The sequence below is a fragment of the Schistocerca americana genome, chromosome 4 (assembly GCF_021461395.2).
Source record: "Schistocerca americana isolate TAMUIC-IGC-003095 chromosome 4, iqSchAmer2.1, whole genome shotgun sequence".
Lineage (NCBI taxonomy): Eukaryota > Metazoa > Arthropoda > Insecta > Orthoptera > Acrididae > Schistocerca > Schistocerca americana.
The window spans coordinates 471,348,089-471,369,760 of record NC_060122.1 but is presented as its reverse complement, the minus strand read 5'-3'; the positions used below and the strand labels follow the sequence as shown (position 1 = coordinate 471,369,760).

The 21,672-nt window shown below is 40.4% G+C and overlaps 1 protein-coding gene across 1 annotated transcript in view; it reads right to left on the bottom strand.

The window, feature by feature from the left end:
* Positions 1 to 21,672, bottom strand: part of LOC124612613 (serine/threonine-protein kinase PRP4 homolog) — a 152,279-nt gene that overhangs the window by 5,685 nt on the left and 124,922 nt on the right. Inside the window, exon 15 of the mRNA XM_047140906.1 lies at positions 8,900 to 9,031. Coding sequence (XP_046996862.1) covers positions 8,900 to 9,031 — 132 coding nt within the window. The remainder of the gene's footprint in view (positions 1 to 8,899; positions 9,032 to 21,672) is intronic.

Sequence of the window (21,672 nt, the reverse complement as noted above, 5' to 3'; positions counted from 1 at the left end):
TTTTCCATAATTTGTGTGATGTCCTAAACAACCTTGTTATCACTAATTCTGTAACTATTCTTGCCAGTGTCAAAACTTATTCTCCGGTTAACTTCACTAACCCTGCCACAATCATCGGTTTAGTTATCCCACGTTTATTCTCCGATTAGGTGTTGTTACATGTTCGTACAACGTGTTTTCCGCGCTACTCCCAGAATACAACTTTACCGGCTGCTATCTGGGGACTGTACAACTGGCCCTTACTAGTGTAACGGTCTGGCCAAAACTTTTCTGTCGAAATGTCATTTTCTTGGATACACCGAGAAGATAATACATAATCCTTCTTACCTCTTATTCCTGTTACTCGTTTATTTCCACTCGAGTAGTCTCAACCTATGGATTTCACTAGTAATTATAACAAAGCTGATCATTCGCAATCTCAGTCGACCATATAAACAGTGATTGGCATTCACGTGTTCGGCTTTGTTCTGCGCAGCTTGTGTAGCCCCGTCTCCTTTTGTCTGCACGGAAGTTTATTTCTAGATGCAATGGGGAATCCCCTGGCACAGACATCACGTACACTATGCACACATTCAAAAAATCTACTTGTAATTCATTCAGAAATAAACTTAGAATTTGTTCAAATATGTTCAAGTTCAAAATCCTACAGGGATGGGATTCAAGATCATATGAACAATCGAGAGACCAATGTGTGCTGGATGCTAGGCACTTTATGAAACAAGGTCTTTTTCGCCAAGGATATGAATTTGCCCCCCCCCCCCCCCCCCAACTGAAATTGCTGCCTGGGGCAGATACCCCGATTTACCACCCGTCCCTTAGATCCGGGCCTGTTACGCATGCTTGACACTGCCAGCTTAGGGGCGTCAGTAAAATTTTTCCGGGTAGCATCTGGCTGCTTGCTGCTACTGCTCATACAGCTAACTGCCACACTTCTGTAGTCACAAGTACGCAACTCAACTGCGCATGAGATCGCTCGCAACTGCTCAAACAAATCTAATGTATGCAGTTGTGACGTCACGCTAATCGGAGGCAATTTGTTGTCATGGAGCACTGCACTGTCTTCCTAAAGCCTTTGACACATTTTGCTGTTGGCAGACGCTTGTATGAGCACTGTGTTTTGAATCACCTAAGTTCCTGCCACATGGTGATACCAACACAGCTGCAGTAAATCTTATTGTTAGTTAAGGCTGATAAATATTACATTGGCAGAAGCCACAGCCACAGGTGACTTCTTGAGAGAGCCTAAAGTATGCTACGCACAATATAGTAGGTGGTGTAACAAGGCACAATCAGTTTACTTTTTACAAAGCCTCCAATTTCTCTCAGTTGACAATTGGTCTGTTATTTTTAGGGTCCTGGTGAATTACTCTCTTGTTTCTGGTTGGATATTGGCCCACAAAGAATTGAAAATATTGTTCTGGAAACACTGCCTGAAGTACCATTGTGATTCGATCATGGGATAACAGGTGTAGATGAGAAATGGGTCATTCCATGTCAGTTCAACCAGGGGCTCCAGCTCATAGTCTCAGATTTGACTGAAATTCAGTACACGAATTCTACCATGTGTGGAACACTCGTGTACAAAGTATTAGTTTCCCCTGCCAATTAGTTCCAGAATTATGACTTGTGAAAGTAGGTGGCATGACCCGGAAATTGCAACCCGCATCTGGCAATTTATCTTCAGACCCAACTTCAGGTCTTAATAACTTTGGAACTATTCCACACAGTCCAGTGAAATTTTTACAACCCAGTAACATCCATTTAGAGAACACACTCCATGAATCAAAACACCAACAACATATTTCTAAGGGAAAATAAAAAATTCCAAAATGTGAATCAAAAATGTAATACATTAAGAACATATTGTAGATGCCCTCTATGCCAAATATAACTCACTCAAAAAGGGTACAAATTTTTTGTGGTAAGCTTAATGTGGCCTAAACACACACAGAACTCATCATGCCCATATCAGTCTCAAAAACTGAGTTACATGCACACAAGAATACAAAAATTTGAAAAATTACCTGAAAAACATGGATTTTCGAAGTGTGGTAGCACAAAAGGGACAAGTGGTATCCAAGCCAAATTTCACACACTGCATAAGTAGACCATAATGATATATATCTCAAAATTTCAGCACATTATTGCAAGACATTTATGTACAATGAAAGTTGACAGACATTATTGGTGATGTGGCCATTGTTCCACAACACAATTTTGTAAAAACATATCGTAAACTGTTCTGCCTCTTCTTATCCTCTCCAACAACTGTTTAATCACTAAGCAACAACATACAGACAGATTAACACAACCTATTATTAATGTTTACTGCACCTTAACTGCTAAAAACCAGTCGATTTTACTTCGAACAGAAGTTCCCCCACACTTTAGCTACTGTACTCTGTACATTGAGTGGCAAATTGTACTGTCTTCCTGACACTGTGGTAGGAACTGGAACTGTCATAAGGATATGTTCAAAAGGAACCCAACACCTGCCTGCCAAACGTGGCCAATGAAATGATCTTGATGGTCCTGCTGGTGCCATGAAGTTCACAAATACATCACTTTCTGCTTCACTCTGCAACACATCCTAAGTACTATTTGTCATCATAAACAGCAATAACATAGCAACCTGGTTGTATGTTGCTGCTTTTGCTACTGAATCCTGAGTCAGACACACTGTGAAGACACATGTTGTGCATGAACCTATAGTTATAACCGGACAGTCTGCTCATCTGCACATTGTGAGAGTTCGCTGGAGAGAATTGATGATGGCTCCTTGTGCCTGCAACAGTTTTAACGTGTTCCAGTCTGCTTTTTAGCAACTCTTCGACTGATTTTACCTCATCTTTTGACTCATAGAATGATTGTATGCCAAAGATATTTTTCTGTACCCAGGTAAATAATTGAAGAGATGTTAGAATGTGACCTTCTGTAGGGTGCTGCAGATTAGCTCGTGATGCCATGCACTTAATGGTAGCACCAATACCATCACATACATTTTTACCATGACTTGTTGCAAAAAAAATCCATTCTGCATGAATCTGAAAATCTTGGTAATGCATGCATAAATTTTTTAGATTTTTACAGTTTTCGTACTGACTAGCTGCCCCATCACTGAAGTATTTCGCAAAATATATGTGAGGCAGCTTGCTTCTCACATATGCCATGACAGTGTGAATGTGGGCATGAACTGCAACGGCATCATGAGTTAAACAGTCACTAAAAATGCACATGTTCACGACAGACACATCACCTTGATTCACCTCTATAGTAAATCGCAAATGGCTGGAGAGTTGCTTGACTATTGTCCGAATGATATCCTTGGATGACATCTTGAACTATAAATGCATAATTTTCAGAAAAGTCTAGTATTACTATAATTTCATCTTGTTTCAAATTATCCTTACAAAACTGGAGGTAAGCCGATTGTGTTGTTGCTGTGAAGCTGTGTGCGGTCAGTTTGTCCGTTTTTTGGCAACACATTTTAACAAAATCTTCCACTGTACTTTGCTTTGTTTCAAGACTTGTGCGATCCATGTGTGTCCACTGTTTACAAGAAACAAGTTCATCGTCATCCATAAGGAGTTCACCATACAGTTTGTTATTCATGTGTTCTGCAAGATTTGCCTTACCAGGCACGGGTTTATCATGCACGGTTTATCATGCACGGGTAGGAACTGATGTCACACACTAGCAGTTTCATTGCACCTTTGTAATCCAGACCAGAATCCTTTATAGCAGCAAACATCAGCTTAGCATTTTGATGGGTCTCACATATACAAACATTGTGTGTGCCCCTTGCACTTACAGGCACAACCCATTTTGGCCGAACATTGAAAAAAGATGATAAACCTACTTTGGTATTGGGATACTTTTCCTTGAATTCTACATATAGTTCTGATATGTTGCATAGCAACAGTCTGTTTTGCATCTGTACATGTACATTTCCCATTTTCACCGTTACATACTTCCCCCCATAAAACTCCCAACACTAGCACCTTTATTTCTGAACTCAATTGCTTACTCTAAGCCTGCTGAAGTTGCGGAAGCACTCCTTGGATTGCTTTTATTTTCCTAGCTTACTTTACCATATATGTAGAAACATTGAATTCCTTTGCAGTGTAGTCAATAGACCAGCTGGAAAGTGCAAGGGTAAAAATAGCTACTTTTTTCTGGCGTGTGGATATGGCACATTTTTCTTTCAAATCATGCACAATTTTGTCCAAATCAGAGCATTTCTGGCATGATTTCTGTTCCTTTGGACCACATAGTTCTTCCTCTTCCACCATTAGCGTGTCAGCTATTTTGTGTTTTAATTCCATTTGAGATTCTTGTAGTTTTCTTCTACCATAGCTGGGCCTGTCTCTTTTCCCAACTTTGTGTGTCTTCCATGGGAGGCAAACTAAGAGCAGTCACTGACGTATTTAAATGCTCATCCGCTGTGGTTGTAGTTGGCTGATACTCTTCACCACTGTCACGTAAATTATCAGAATATTCTTCATTTTTTAGCAGTATTAACACACCTGGAACATAACTTTCATCCTGGTTTCATGTTAAGTCCCATGCACTGATTCACTTTCAATACGGATTTTATATCAATTTCTCTGAGGCTACACTTCACTGTCTTCTTATGAATCCAAAATGGATCAAAAGAACTTCTTTGAAGGAAAGAATACGTATCCAGAAACACTTTCATATGATGATAACATACACTAAAGTTTCCTGGAACTGTACTTCTTGTGCCCACAGGGTGTATCCCGGATCTCCAAAGCAACAAATCTTGGTCCGATTCATCCAGATCATACAGTACAAAGCAAATGCCACATTTTGTTCCATATGTTGTTTTATGACAATCAGATGCTTGTGTTCTACCAATACTGCAACTTGTTTGAACAAAATCACCACTAGTACACTCTTCTGCCTCCATACTGACTTCCCACAACAGTACTGACCAGTCTGAACTAGAATCTTAAAAATGTGAGTAACCTGTAATTGTTGCTTGTTTCCTTTGTTGTTCCTGCCTAACAATGACTCATTCTGTCCCTGAAAACTACCATTGTTTAACTTTCTGCTGCCTAATGGTTCCCAACAATTGCTGCAGCTTTATCTGAAACAAGTTGTCTGCATCATCAATATAACTTGCTAAATTGTGTTAAAAGAAACCTAACATCTCTGTCAACTTTTATTGTACACAAATGCCTTGCAATAACAAGTTGAAATTTTGCCACATATTATATTATGGTCTACTTATGCAGTGTTTGAAATTTGGCTTGGATATCACATGTCCCTTTTGTGCTATCACACTTAGAAAATCCATGTTTTTCAGGCATTTTTCAAATTTTTGTATTTTCGTGTGTATGTAACTCTGTTTGTGTGACTGATATGGGCAAGATGAGTTTAGGCCACATTAAGTTTACCCCCCCCACAAAAAAAAAAATAAAAAATAAATAAATAAATAAATAAACCTCTTTTTGAGTGAATTATATTTGGCATAGAGGGCACCTACAACGTGTACCTTTTAACGTATTACATTTTTTTAATCACGTTTTGAATTTTTTTATTTTCCCTCAGAAATATGTTGGTGTTTTGATTCATAGAGTGTGTTGTCTAAGTGGAGGTTACTGAGTTGTAAAAATTTCACTGGACTGTGCGGAATAGCTCCAAAGTTATTAAGACCTGAAGTTGGGTCTGAAGATAGATTGCCAGATGCGGGTTGCAATTTCTGGGTCACACCACCTTCTTTCACAAGCCATAATTCTGGAACTAATTGGCAGGGGAAGTTAAAATTTTGTACATGAGTGTTCCACACTTTGTAGCATTGGTGTGCTAAATTTCAGCCAAATCTGAGACAATCAGCTGGAACATCATCTCAAATTTGATGAATTGACATGGAATGACCCAAATGTATCCCGCGTAAATTATCGATTATTTCATTGTATAACCAAAGTTTTGGAACCATGGCAGCAGCAAAAACACAAGTATGAAATCTCTTAGTACAACCATCTCTTCCTCTGTTCAAAAGTGAGTTTAAGAAGAGTTTGGAAGTTTACAGTCAGTCTTTTATAGTGTACTGCCAGACAAGTGACCCTATTCACAAAGGTGGCATTATTGCTGTCTTCTAGTAGTGATTCATTTATGGCAGTACAAAAGTTAGCCTTCTTAGATACACCAGTATGCTGAACACTCACCGTTTTCCCTAAACTCGTGTGGTGGCCACCCAATTTCAATTCAGTCAATGTTATAAGAAAGTTGATCATTACAAATAAGCCTGAGCTGCTGAATTACACAGCCTACGCAACAGAGCAATTTTAAAAACCAAGCTTGTGAAGCGTTTTATGTAGAATCACTCAACAAGATGTGTGAGCATGTATAGCATCTGATCATGAAGTGTATCCAAGGCAAGAAGCAATTCGGAACAAAGTATCAATGACACACTAAAATGTGCCTAACTTTTAGAAGTAGTGTTGGCAGTGCAAATAGGGTTTGCCAACGATTCTGTATTTTACAAATCAGACAGTGTTGTCTACCAGCTAGTCACCATCTTCCATAGTAGACATGCAGTTACAGCAACATAAGAAAACCAACAGTATATTGAAAAGCAGTTAGACATATGACCTAGTGCCCATGATAAAAAGCACTTAGTTTGCCATCACAGCAAATTCAGTAGCCATCTGTGCTACAGTCAGCAAGTGCCTTCTCCCATCCTTTACTCAAATGTATAATTGGTTATGAAAATCTTGTCTGTACTGATATCACCTTCATAGCTGTAACTCATGCCCGTTCACAGTGACAATGTGTGTTTCATCAGGAACAAGTCTTGACTCTTGGCAACTATGTTTCAGCAATCAGTGCCAATGCCTGATAACTGTCTATCAGCCCAAGGTGAGAAAAAATGGGCAAAACTCAATCTGGGCTAATACGCATCATTAGTAAAGAGGATCTAAAGTTTCAAGTTGATATGGGTGCCGCTGTATTCTTAATTAATGCACACACATACTGCTACAATGGTTTCACTTGCTACACAATGCAATAGCAAGAGGTATCACAGAGTAATCAGATTATTCCACAGCAGGGTGAAGGCACCCTCCTTCTAAGTACAAATACATTTATACAAAACCAACATTTTTTGTTTAATTTTGACAGTAGCAACAAACATTTCCCATACAAGGGAGACCTTTTAATTGAAAAGCCACTTGCCAGTGTCGGTAGATATGATATTGCAGTGGCTGTGTTGTTCAGAAGTACAATGCAGTGTTCCTTCGGACAGGCATGCACATCCAAAGGAACAGGTATATACATGACAACATCTGCAACTTTGGGTCTGTCCACAAAATGTGCTTGGACAACCTAATGCTAAGGCAACTGCTCGTGATAAACTGGAAATTCAGGTTTGAATCCTGGTCCGGCACTAATTTTTGTTGTGGTCATTCCATTATACAGCTGATGGCTGTCCATATTCAGAACTGGTAATGCATATCCTGTGTTTCACAACGGTTGTAGTCCCCATCTGTTCCTTCAGACATCTACATCATACTCTGCAATCCACCATATGGTGCGTGGTGGAGGGTACCTCGTACCACAACTAGCATCTTCTCTCACTGTTCCACTCCCAAACAGAAAGAGGGAAAAATGACTGCCTATATGCCTCTGTACGAGCCCTAATCTCTCTTATCTTATCTTTGTGGTCTTTCCGTGAAGTGTAAGTTGGCGGCAGTAAAATTGTACTGCAGTCAACCTCAGATGCTGGTTCTCTAAATTTCCTTAGTAGCGATTCACAAAAAGAACGCCTCCTTGCCTCTAGAGACTCCCACCCGAGTTCCTGAAGCATTTCCGTAACACATGCGTGATGATCAAACCTAGCAGTAACAAATCTAGCAGCCTGCCTCCGAATTGCTTCTATGTCCTCCCTCAATCCGACCTGATAGGGATCCCAAACGCTCGAGCAGTACTCAAGAATAGATCGTATTAGTGTTTTATAAGCGGTCTCCTTTACAGATGAACCACATCTTCCCAAAATTCCACCAAAGAACCGAAGACTATCCGCCTTCCCCACAACTGCCATTACATGCTTGTATCACTTCATATCGATCTGCAATGTTACGCCCAAATATTTAATTGACGTGACTGTGTCAAGCGCTACACTACTAATGGAGTATTCAAACATTACGAGATTCTTTTTCCTATTCATCTGCATTAATTGTCATTTATCTATATTTAGAGTTAGCTGCCATTCTTTACACCAATCACAAATCCTGTCCAAGTCATCTTGTACCTTCCTACAGTCACTCAACGGCGACACCTTCCCATACACCACAGCATCATCAGCAAACAGCTGCACATTGCTATCCACCCTATCCAAAAGATCATTTATGTAGATAGAAAACAACAGCGGACCTACCACACTTCCCTGGGGCACTCCAGATGATACCCTCAACTCCGATGAACACCCACCAACGAGGACAATGCACTGGGTTCTATTACTTAAGAAGTCTCCGAGCCACTGACATACTGGGGAACCAATCCCATATGCTCGTACTTTCGTTAGGAGTCTGCAGTGGGGGCACCGAGTCAAATGCTTGACATGCATAAATGTCCAAAGGAACATAACATAGTTGTTCTGAACAACACGGGCACTGCAATGTTGCATTATGCACCACCTTTGTATGAATTTTCATAAGAAATAAAATATCAAATACAAAAGATTAAATGATATTACAGTATTACACTTTATTCATTTGAACAAAACACACACAATCCAAAGACTTACAAATCTGTACAGCAAAACTATTTTGCAGATTGAAACGACAAGTAAAACCTGATGTGGTAGGAGAAGTAGGAATACCATACACATTCAGTAGATGTAATTGTTCAGATCAAGAATATCTGATATACTCACCCTTTCAGTCACTTTATCAACTTCATGATACAGGAAATTACAATTACTATCAAAATGCTGTTCTTTGAATGATCCTTTTCTGATCAGTTTATTTGGCATTTTGCCCTTGAGATCCATAAAAAATTTTAACATCTGCAAAGAAAAAATTACATATTTAATTTCAATTACAACACAAACACAAAAGGCATAAATATTAAAAATTACATCATTTAATTTCAATTACACACACACACACACACACACACACACACTCAGAGAGCAGGATTTCTACCAATTTTCAGAGGATCAAATTCACTTCTAAAGTGCATGGCTGACCAAAAAGTGAACACTGGTGATGTACTGGGAGAGTACCAAATCACATATTTAGTTTTTTCTACTTGTTTCCACAGTCAAGGTGTATACGCGGACAAGGAAAAAAAATTCCCAAATTGCCCGGTTAAAAATAAACTTTCTCCCAGGTGAAAAAACACTTTTTCCATTTCTCTTGAAACTGCAAAACTTATCAATCCTTTGAATGATTATGGTTTTATATAGGGACGTAGGATTCCTGACTTTTTAGAAAACAAAACTCAGGGAAAAAGAGACGTTTTGGAAATATCTTTGATGTGCAGCAACATGTACACTGTGTATTTTTGTATTATGAAAGTATATATTGGAATTCCACCAAACACCGCATGTTACCTTCCAAATCATTGAAATCGAGATTGCGATGCACTTTTGTAAGCCAGTCATAGCTCACGTCACGTGATCTCGCCAGCTGATGATAGCGGATATTCAGAGCATAGGACACGTGATGTAGTCAGCCAACAGTAACATCACAGGGAAATTTAATAGTTTAAATTAATATACATAGTGTTGCTACAAGAAAAGCAAAGCTTTCACATATAGTATTGGTCTCTAAGGTTAATAAGCTGCCAGAGAAGCTAAGCTTTCGCATAAAATGTTGACCTTTTCTGCACGTGTTACACTTTTAAGATATATCACACAAATATGCCAGTAAAATTTTTAATAATGACATAAATGTCTGATCTTCGGGGTTCAAAATTCTTCTAAATGGCTCGTCATCAAAGAGTCGATTATTAAATTAGAGTCAAACACTCTGTGAATTAAGAAATTCATGGTACATTCTCGCACGTAGTTCAACTTAAGTAAAAGGATATTTACTTTGAAAGTAACGCTTTTCAAACTACCATTCGCAATATTTTCCTGCCACTTGTTAGAAATAGGCTCGTTTCAGCAGTTGCCAGAGAGCACAGATAACAGGCGACACCGTGCTTGCGCAGCTATCATGACGTAGGAAGCCCGTATGTACGTACGTGTAAAATATTGAAAGATCACACATTATGTCATAAAAGAAACAAGACATCAGAGGATACTCCAAGAGCATCGGAATTTCGTGAACCACACATAAATGTGCACATTTGAAGTGCATACTTAAAGTGCACATTCATATGCCCAGATTCCCAATTAAGTAGACCTCAACCTGATATTAAGCTTTTCAGTGTGGTTTTCAGTATGTAAATTTTCTTGGAGCACCAGTGCTGTATTATATCATGTTTGGTTCTTTATTATGTGCTAGAAGATGAAAATGTGAACCTGAAATGCAGCAAGCAGTTGAAACTAGCTAGTACGTGGAATTAAACATTTTGTTTATTTATTTATTTATTTATTGTTCCGTGGGACCACATTTAGGAGAAGTCTCCATGGTCATGGAACGAGTCAATACATGAAATTATAACACGATTGTAGAAACATAAAATGAAATATAAGAAACATATTCAGGCGACAAGTCGTTAGTTTAAATAAAGAAAATCAAGAATGTAACACTGGAATTTGCTTAATTTTTTAGCTCTTCCAGGAGCTCCTCGACAGAATAGAAGGAGTGAGCCATGAGGAAACTCTTCAGTTTAGACTTAAAAGTGTTTGGGCTACTGCTAAGATTTTTGAGTTCTTGTGGTAGCTTATTGAAAATGGATGCAGCAGAATACTGCACTCCTTTCTGCACAAGAGTCAAGGAAGTGCATTCCACATGCAGATTTGATTTCTGCCTAGTATTAACTGAGTGAAAGCTGCTAACTCTTGGGAATAAGCTAATATTGCTAACAACAAACGACATTAAAGAAAATACATACTGTGAGGGCAATGTCAAAATTCCCAGACTATTGAATAGGTGTCGACAAGAGGTTTTCGAACTTACACCATACATAGCTCGAACAGCCCGTTTTTGAGCCAAAAATACTCTTTTTGAATCAGAAGAATTACCCCAAAAAATAATACCATATGACATAAGCGTATGAAAATATGCGAAGTATACTACTTTTCGTGTTGAAATGTCACTTATTTCAGATACTGTTCTAATGGTAAATAAAGCGGCATTTAGTTTCTGAACAAGATCCTGAACATGGGCTTTCCACAACAGCTTACTATCTACCTGTACGCCTAGGAACTTGAACTGTTCCGTCTCGCTTATAACATGCCCATTCTGTCTGATTAAAATGTCAGTTCTTGTTGAATTATGGGTTAGAAACTGTAAAAACTGAGTCTTACTGTGATTTAGCATCAAATTATTTTCCACAAGCCACGAACTTATATCATGAACTACATTATTTGATAATGTTTCAATATTACACACAAGATCCTTCACTACCAAGGTGGTGTCATCAGCAAACAGAAATATTTTTGAATCACCTGTAATACTAGAAGGCATATCATTTACATAAATAAGAAACAGCAGTGGCCCCAGCACCGACCCTTGCGGAACGCCCCATTTAACAGTGCCCCATTGGGACTGAACATCATTACCACTCTCAATATTGCGGAGGATTACCTTCTGCTTTCTGTTCTTAAAGTAGGAGGCGAACCAATTGTAAGCTTCTCCCCTTACTCCATAATGTTCCAACTTCTGCAGTAATATTTTGTGGTCAACACAGTCAAAAGCCTTCGTTAAATCAAAGAAAACACCTAACGTTCGCAACCTTTTATTTAATCCGTCCAAAACCTCACAGAGAAAAGAGAATATGGCATTTTCCGTTGTTAAGCCATTTCTAAAACCAAACTGTACATTCGACAGCAAATTATGTGAATTTAAATGCTGCAGTAACCTTGTATATACAACCCTCTCGATAACTTTAGCAAACACCGATGGCATAGAAATAGGTCTATAATTGTCAACATTATCCCTGTCTCCCTTTTTATAAAGTGGCTTCACTACCGAGTACTTTAATCGGTCAGGAAACCGACCACTCCTAAAGGAAAAGTTACAGATATGGCTAAGTACTGAGCTAACATACATGGAACAATACTTCAGTATTCTGCTAGATACCCCGTCATATCCATGAGAGTTCTTGGTCTTAAGTGATTTAATTATTAACTCAATCTCCCTCTTGTCAGTATCATGGAGGAGCATTTCAGGTAACAGTCTCGGAACACTTTTTTCTAAGAGCGCTATATGATTCCCTGTTGGGACTAGGTTTCTATTTAGTTCACCTGCTATATTCAGAAAGTGATTATTAAGTACTGTACATATATGCGACTTATCAGTAACACGGACATCCCCACAACGCACTGATTCTATATTCTCGACCTGTCTCTGCAGACCAGCCACTTCCTTTACGACTGACCATATGGTTTTAATTTTATCCTGAGACTTAGCTATTCTATCTGCATACCACATACTTTTTGCCTTCCTAATAACTTTTTTAAGCACCTTACAATACTGTTTGAAATGGGCTGCTGCATTTAGATTTTGACTGTTTCTAACGTTTTGATATAATTGCCACTTTGTTCTACAAGATATTCTTATCCCTTTAGTCAGCCACCCAGGCTGCCTGTTTGTGCTAGTACCCTGTTTTGAACGTTCTAACGGAAAGCAACTTTCAAAGAGCACGAGAAAAGTCTTGAGGAAAGCATTATATTTATCGTCTACTGTATCAGCACTATAAACATCTTGCCACTCTTGTTCCTTGATAAGGTTTACAAAAGTCTGTGTAGCAACTGGATCAGCTTTCCTAAAAAGTTGGTAACTATATTTAACATGTGTTGCAGCACAAAAATCTTTTAGACTTAAAATTTGTGCATCATGATCTGAAAGGCCATTCACCTTTTTGCTAACAGAATGCCCTTCTAATAATGACGAATGAACAAAAATATTGTCTATGGTTGTTCTACTGTTCCCTTGCACTCTCGTTGGAAAGAATACGGTTTGCATAAGATTATATGAATTAAGGAGGTCTACCAGCATCCTTTTCCTTGCACAATCACTTATACAATTAATATTGAAGTCACCACATATAACTAACTTTTTGTATTTCCTATAAAGTGAACCAAGAACCTCCTCTAGCTTTAGCAAAAATGTTGTGAAATCGGAGTCTGGGGATCTATAAATAACAACAGTAAGAAGTTTAGCTCCACTAAATTTAACCACACCTGCACAACATTCAAACACCTTTTCAGTGCAGTACTTTGAAACATCAATTGACTCAAATGGGATACCGTTTTTCACATACATGGCTACTCCCCCACACCGCAAAGAGCTCCTAGAAAAGCTGCCAGCCAACCTGTATCCTGGTAAAGGAAGCCTCTGAATTATCTCCTTATTTAAGAAGTGTTCAGATATACCAATAATTTCAGAGTCAACATCTATAAGCAGTTCACTAACTTTATCTCTAATACCTTGTATATTTTGATGAAATATACTAATTCCCTCATTAATCGGATACCCAAGCTTTGTAGAAAGTGGTTTCTTTGTTAGAGAGACTTCCCTTAAGCAGGAATACCTATCAGCTGACTTCAATCTAAAAAAGGTACAGCTCTAACACCCACAACTACCGGAATTTTCCCATGAGTGATCCCACCACCCCCACCTATGCTGTCACCTATAAGTTTTGCCAACCTCCCCTTCCCATACCTGTTGAGGTGCAGGCCATGTCTAGTGAAACCCGTCCTACTGATAGACTCCACCGACACCACTGAAATGTGACTCATGCCTTCTGTCATCAGCGCACCCCCAAGTCTCATGTTATTACGCCTGACGGCTGTATTAAGATGAGGCCGATCGTGACGCTGAAACAGTTCCACGAAATGCACATTCGTGTTGCCAGTCTGAGTGGCTATCTTTTCCAGGTCACCATCTATGTCATACTCCCCATCCCTATCAATACTATTACCAGCCCCACCCACAATCACTACCTGATCCTCTTTAGTAAAATCCCTACATAACCCCCCTATGTTAAAAGTCACCTGAGCCAATCCTGCATTAGGCTTCACAATGCTGGTGACCTGGTACTCACTCCCCAAAACTTCCTGCAACTGCTGGCCTACACCTCTACCATGAGAACTACCTAACAGCAGAACCTTCTTCTTTCTCTTAGACTTTGCAACTGTCCTAGCCACCGTAACTGCTGAGGTCTGCTGCATACTTCCTACATCTACAGCTACTAGAGATACAAATACATTGACTGCCTCTGCGGAAAAGGTCAATAAAGGTAAAAACTCTTTAGCAAACAAACAAAAATAACTTCATTGTTCTGCAAGGCGATTAATGTTAGACTGTCAGAAAGGTGGAAATATAATAAAATCTGAAACTAATAACATATTTTAGCCTTCCGTAATTATGTGAATGTATTTTCATTCACTTGATATCACCCAGCCACAGATTTCCGTTTTGTTTTCACTTGTCATGAGAGTAAATGAAGGGGAAACAATAAAATCACTAAATGTAAACACGGGTCACGTGGAGACCACCCACTATAACGCCGACAGCTCTGCGCATCCGCCCCAGATCTACGATATTTGCAAAAAAAAACACCACACGAATTTGCAAAAATATGTTCATCTTGTAGTGCACATCTTTCTAAAAAGTCTGAAATATAAAACGTATGTGTTTGAGCAAATGTAAGACATGTTATTTGATCTTAAGTGTGCCAAGCTGCAGTGCCACGCCTCTTCACACAGCATTGCCAAAATTTGTTCGCCGATTAACTTCACTAACCCTGCCACAATCATAGGTTTAGTTATCCCGCAATTATTCTCCGCTTAGGCGTTGTTTCATGTTCGTACAACGCGTTTTCCACGTTACTTCCAGAATAGAACTTAAGCGGCTGCTAGCCAGGGACTGTACAACTGGTCCTTATTAGTGTAGCGATCTGGCCTAAAATTTTCTGTCAAAATTTCATTTTCTTGGATACACTGAGAAGATAATACGTTATCTTTCTCACCTGTTATTCCTGTTAGTCATGTATTTCCAATCTGGTAGTCTGAATTTATGGATTTCGCTAGTAATTATAACAACGCTGATCATTTGCAAACCCAATCTACCACATAATCAGACAGTGATTGGCATTCATCCGTTCAGCTTTGCTCCGCTCAGCTCGTATAGCCCTGTCTCCTTTTGTCTGTGGATAGTTAATTTCTAGATGCAATGATGATTCTCCTGACAGACACATCACGTACACTATGCACGCATTCAAAAATCAACTAATAATTCATTCAGAAATCAACTTAAAGTGTGTTCAAAAATGTTCAAAAACCAACAGGAATGCGTTTCAAAAATCATATGAACAATCGATTTGACCAACGTGCGCTGGATGCTTCGCGGTAGCATCTAGCTTCCTGCACAACCAACAGCCACATTCCTGTAGCCTGAAGTGGGAGAATCTACTACTCAAACACAACTCAGCTGTGCATGCGCATGAGCCCACTCGTAACTGCTAAAACGAATTTAATGTAAACAGTTGTGACTTCACGCTCATCGAAGGCAATTTGTTGTTTTGAAGCATTGCATAGTCTTCCTAAAGCCTTTGACACATTTTGCTGTTGACAGATGCTTGCATGAGCACTGTTTCTTTGTTGTATACGGCGCATTATCTTTGCAATTTAAGTTATTTTTGGTTTTTTTCACTCATTTATGTTTTATTGTTGAAGTAATATTCTGCAGTAGTGGGATACAATAATATCCTTTGTTAGAGTATCAGTTCTCACCAGTCAAAATTACAAAACTAACAGAAAACTAAAACAATGAAAAATTCCCAAATTCTAAAAAATTCCCGGGTTTTTCCTGGTTTTGTCCCATATGAAAAAATTCTCGTGTTTTTCCTGGATCTCCCGGGTCGTATACACGCTGACAGTTCAATGCTTAAGATAGTAGCAGCAGGATGAACAGGATGTGTACATGCTGTGTGGAGACGCATGAGGAACTGCCTGCAATTCGCGAGCACCTGAAGACACTTATGGTCAAAGTGCAGGCTGCCACCTCAGGGTATAGTGGCCATAGAGCATTTGGCGTGTCACATGGGACATTTCAGGAATCACTTGTTTCGCACAAATACTCTACGGCCGAGGCACCTTGCAGAGTACCCGTCACAGGGGATTTCCACTTTCTGCAGGCTGAGTGGTGCGTTGTAGCGAGTTTGCATCGTTTGAAGTGGAGAGTCATATGAAGGGGAGGGGTTAACTGGTTACCGGCAGCTCCAATTTTAGGCATGTTAGGGAGGCAATTAGGGAAATAGTGTCCAGTACTGGAAAGAAATGTAATGTGCACTGTATGTGTCTGTTGGAGGGGGTGGTAGGGAAGGCCCTCATCCAAGATGTGGAAGAGGCCCTGCCTGCAGCTACTGAATGTGCAATCATCTGCACGCTGTAGCTCACGTCGGCACCAATGAAGACTGTCTCCTGAGATCCGACACCATCCTTAGTTCATATGTACAGCTGGCAGAAGTGGTTACGACTGCTGCCCTCATTCGCTGGGTGCAAGCAGAACTCACAATCTACAGCATTATTCCTAGAACTGATCGGGGTCCTTCCGTTAGGAGTCAGAGTATAGGGTATCTGCTGACTGTGGCAATCTTCTCTGTAGATTTCTGGGCCAGCATTATGGGGTGGAGAATTTTAGGACTCTTCTTGACATGTCAGTGCACTACATGAAGGAAGTAGCTACTTGGGTAGCATAGTACTTTTGGAATGTACACTTTTTTTTAATAGGTTAGGCAGTAGTTTGAGATCCCCTCATGAACACTCACCAATCACTACACAGAAAAAGGAAATGGGCCACATATAAGGAAAAGACAGTACAACTATAAAAATTTAACAGTAAACTGTAGAAGTAACAAAGTTCTTGAATTTACTGCCCTCCAGGAAAGTTAGTGAGAGCGGGCTGAAACCCCTAGTAGAAAGCTCTGAAATATTTAATGAAGCAAGGAATGTTTAACATGACAGGATATACACCATAGGAGGTGGAGTGTTCACAGCTGTTGGCAAAAATATTGTGTCCATCAAGGTCGAAATTCAGTCTGAAGTTATCCAGGCATGGGTAGCAGGCCTAGATAAACTGAAGTTTGTTATCGGATTATTTTACCAGCCACACAATTCCATCAGTTATAAAATCATTCCAAGAAAGTCTTATGCTCAGCAGTGTGGAAATGACCAGATCATGCACTATCAGTTAGAGGCAACTTTAATCTAATGAATATAGACTGCAATGTCTATTGGATTCATTGCAGACAGTACATACACAAAATTTTGTGAAATACTTTTGAAGAAGTTTTCTGAAAACCATCTTGAAAAGCTAGCTAGACAACCCGCATGCAAAGGGAATAGTCTAGACCTTGTGGCTGCAAACAGGCCCGAGCTTATCAACATCATAATGTAGAGACAGGGATTAGCAATTACCACATCATAGGGAAGATGGTTACTTAAGTTAATAAAAGCCATTAAGAAGGCTAGGAGGGTATTTATGCTAGACAGAGCAGATATGCAATTTTTAGCACCCCACTTAGAAAATGAATGGACATCATTCAGTTCCAATATGATGGACATAGAGGAATTATGGACAAAGTTTAAACAGATTGCAAATTGCGCCATGGGTAGGAATGTTCCTTTGGATTAAGGACGACAAAGATCCAACATGGTTTAATAATAAAATTCGGAAACTGCTGAGGAAGCAGAAACTGTTGCACTCTCAGTTAAAAAAAGATTGTGATACAGAAAATATTCAGATCCCTACATGAAGATTGATGTGTGAAGTTTACAACTTGAACAGTCATACCTTAGTGAAAGACCTTGCACTGAATTCGAGAATATGATGGTCTTACATAAAATCGCACAGTGTGTCAAAGCCTGCTTCATTCATGCTAGAGGATCATACAAACATACCATTGTTTGGCCATCACACAGACTCCTACATGGGGGACAAAATAACAGGCATCTCTGGCGAAGAGAGGCAACTGAATGAATTGTAAACCAATAGCTCGCCAGGTCCGTATGGAATACTATTTCTGTTTCACAGCAAGTACCAAAGTCCAAAGTGACTGGAAAAAAAGCGCAGGTGCCTCGTGCATATAAGAAGGGTAAATAAATGGACCCACACAATTATAGACAAATACCCTTAACATGGGTTTGCTGCAGAATTCTCGAACATATTCTTAGTTTGAATATAGCAAATTTCCTTGAGACGGAAAAGTGTCTGCCCATGAATCGGCATGATTTTAAAAACATCCTGCGAACTGTGGATGAAGGGCAACCGGTAGACTTTGTATTCCTAGATTCTCGAAACGTATTTAACACGGCACCACATAGCAAACAGTTTACGAAGGTAAGAGCATACGAAATATGTTCCCAGATATGTGAGTGGCTGGAAAGCTTCAGAAGTAACAGAACCCAGTATGTTGTCCTCAAAGGCGAATGTTTATCAGAGACAAGGGTATTGTCAGGAGTGCTCCTGAGATGTGTGACGGGACCGTTATTATTCTCAACATACATAAATGATCCGGTGGACAGGGTGGGCAGCAACTGGAGGTTGTTTGCTGATAATGCTATGACGTATGGGAAGGTACTGTCGTTGAGTGACTTTAGGGAGGATATGAGATGGCTTAGAAAAAATTTCTAGTTGGCCTCGTAAGTGGCAGCTTGCTGTAAATGCAGAAAAATGTACATGATTAGGGAAAACAATCCCATAATGTTTGAATACAGCTGTGCCCATTAAATATCTGAGAGTAACACGCAGAGCGCTATGAACTGGAATGCGCATGTAAGGACAGTATCACACAAAGTAAATGATTAAGTATTGTTTATTGGCAGAATTTTAGTAAAGAGTGGCTCATACTTAAAGGAAACAGCATATAGAATACTACTGCTATCTATTTTTGAGTACTGCTCAGATGTGAACTCAAATGGGAATCCCTGGAGAGATGACATTCTTATCATGAAGCACTATTCAGAAAATTTCCATAACCACCATTTGAGGTGACTACTGAACAGTTCTACTGCTGTCACTGTACATTTTGCTTAAGGACCATGGAGATAAGATAAATTATGGCTTTTATGGAGACACATAAACGGGTCATTTTCCACTCACTCTATTTACATGCGTAATAGGAAAGGAAAAGGCTGGTATTGGCACGAGGTACCCTAAGCCATGGACCAATATGCAGGCTCAAACGAAAGCATTGGTACATTGATAGAAACAATAACAAACACACACACACACACACACACACACACACACACACACACAAATTTCCAGCTTTCGCAACTCACGGTTGCTTCATCAGGAAAGAGGGAAAGACGAAAGGATGTGGGTTTTAAGGGAGAGGGTAAGGAGTCATTCCAATCCCAGAAGCGGTAAGACTTACCTTGAGGGGAAAAAGGGACAAGAACGGGCGCGCGCGCGCGCGCGCGCGCGCACACACACCACACACACACACACACACACACACACACACACACACACACATCCATCCGCACATAACAGACACATATATATATATAGAGGGAAACATTTCACGTGGGAAAAATATATCTAAAAAGAAAGAAGATTTGACTTACCATACGAAAGCGCTGGCAGGTCGATAGACACACAAACAGACAAACACAAACAAACACACAAAATTCAAGCTTTTGCAACCAACGGTTGCTTCATCAGGAAAGAGGGAAGGAGAGGGAAAGACGAAAGGATGTGGGTTTTAAGGGAGAGGGTAAGAAGTCATTCCAATCCCAGGAGCAGAAAGACTTACCTCAGGGGGAAAAAAGGACAGGTATACACTCGCACACACACATATCCATCCACACATATACAGACACAAGCAGACATTTGTAAAGGCAAAGAGATTTGGCAGAGATGTCAGTCGAGGCAGAAGTACAGAGGCAAAGATGTTGTTGAAAGACAGGTGAGGTATGAGCGGCAGTAACTTGAAATTAGCAGAGGTTGAGGCCTGGCGGATAACGAGAAGAGAGGATATACTGAAGGGCAAGTTCCCATCTCCGGAGTTCTGACAGGTTGGTGTTAGTGGTAAGTATCCAGATAACCCGGACGGTGTAACACTGTGCCAAGATGTGCTGGTCGTGCACCAAGGCATGTTTAGCCACAGGGTGATCCTCATTACCAACAAACACTGTCTGCCTGTGTCCATTCATGCGAATGGACAGTTTGTTGCTGGTCATTCCCACATAGAAAGCTTCACAGTGTAGGGAGGTCAGTTGGTAAATCACGTGGGTGCTTTCACACGTGGCTCTGCCTTTGATCGTGTACACCTTCCGGGTTACAGGACTGGAGTAGGTGGTGGTGGGAGGGTGCATGGGACAGGTTTTACACCGGGGACGGTTACAAGGATAGGAGCCAGAGGGTAGGGAAGGTGGTTTGGGGATTTCATAGGGATGAACTAACAGGTTACGAAGGTTAGGTGGACGGCGGAAAAACACTCTTGGTGGAGTGGGGAGGATTTCATGAAGGATGGATCTCATTTCAGGGCAGGATTTGAGGAAGTCGTATCCCTGCTGGAGAGCCACATTCAGAGTCTGTTCCAGTCCCGGAAAGTATCCTGTTACAAGTGGGGCACTTTTGTGGTTCTTCTGTGGGAGGTTCTGGGTTTGAGGGGATGAGGAAGTGGCTCTGGTTATTTGCTTCTGTACCAGGTCGGGAAGGTAGTTGCGGGATGCGAAAGCTGTTTTCAGGTTGTTGGTGTAATGGTTCAGGGATTCCGGACTGGAGCAGATTCATTTGCCACGAAGACCTAGGCTGTAGGGAAGGGACCGTTTGATGTGGAATGGGTGGCAGCTGTCATAATGGAGGTACTGTTGCTTGTTGGTGGGTTTGATGTGGACGGACGTGTGAAGCTGGCCATTGGACAGATGGAGGTCAACGTCAAGGAAAGTGGCATGGGATTTGGAGTGGGGACCAGGTGAATCTGATGGAACCAAAGGAGTTGAGGTTGGAGAGGAAATTCTGGAATTCTTCTTCACTGTGAGTCCAGATCATGAAGATGTCATCAATAAATCTGTACCAAACTTTGGGTTGGCAGGCCTGGGTAACCAAGAAGGCTTCCTCTAAGCGACCCATGAATAGGTTGGCGTACGAGGGGGCCATCCTGGTACTCATGGCTGTTCCCTTTAATTGTTGGTATGTCTGGCCTTCAAAAGTGAAGAAGTTGTGGGTCAGGATGAAGCTGGCTAACGTAATGAGGAAAGAGGTTTTAGGTAGGGTGGCAGCTGATCGGCATGAAAGGAAGTGCTCCATCGCAGCAAGGCCCTGGACGTGTGGAATATATGTGTATAAGGAAGTGGCATCAATGGTTACAAGGATGGTTTCCAGGGGTAACAGATTGGGTAAGGATTCCAGGCGTTCGAGAAAGAGGTTGGCGTCTTTGATGAAGGATGGGAGACTGCATGTAATGGGTTGAAGGTGTTGATCTACGTATGCAGAGATACGTTCTGTGGGCACTTGGTAACCAGCAACAATAGGGCGGCCGGGATGATTGAGTTTGTGAATTTTAGGAAGAAGGTAG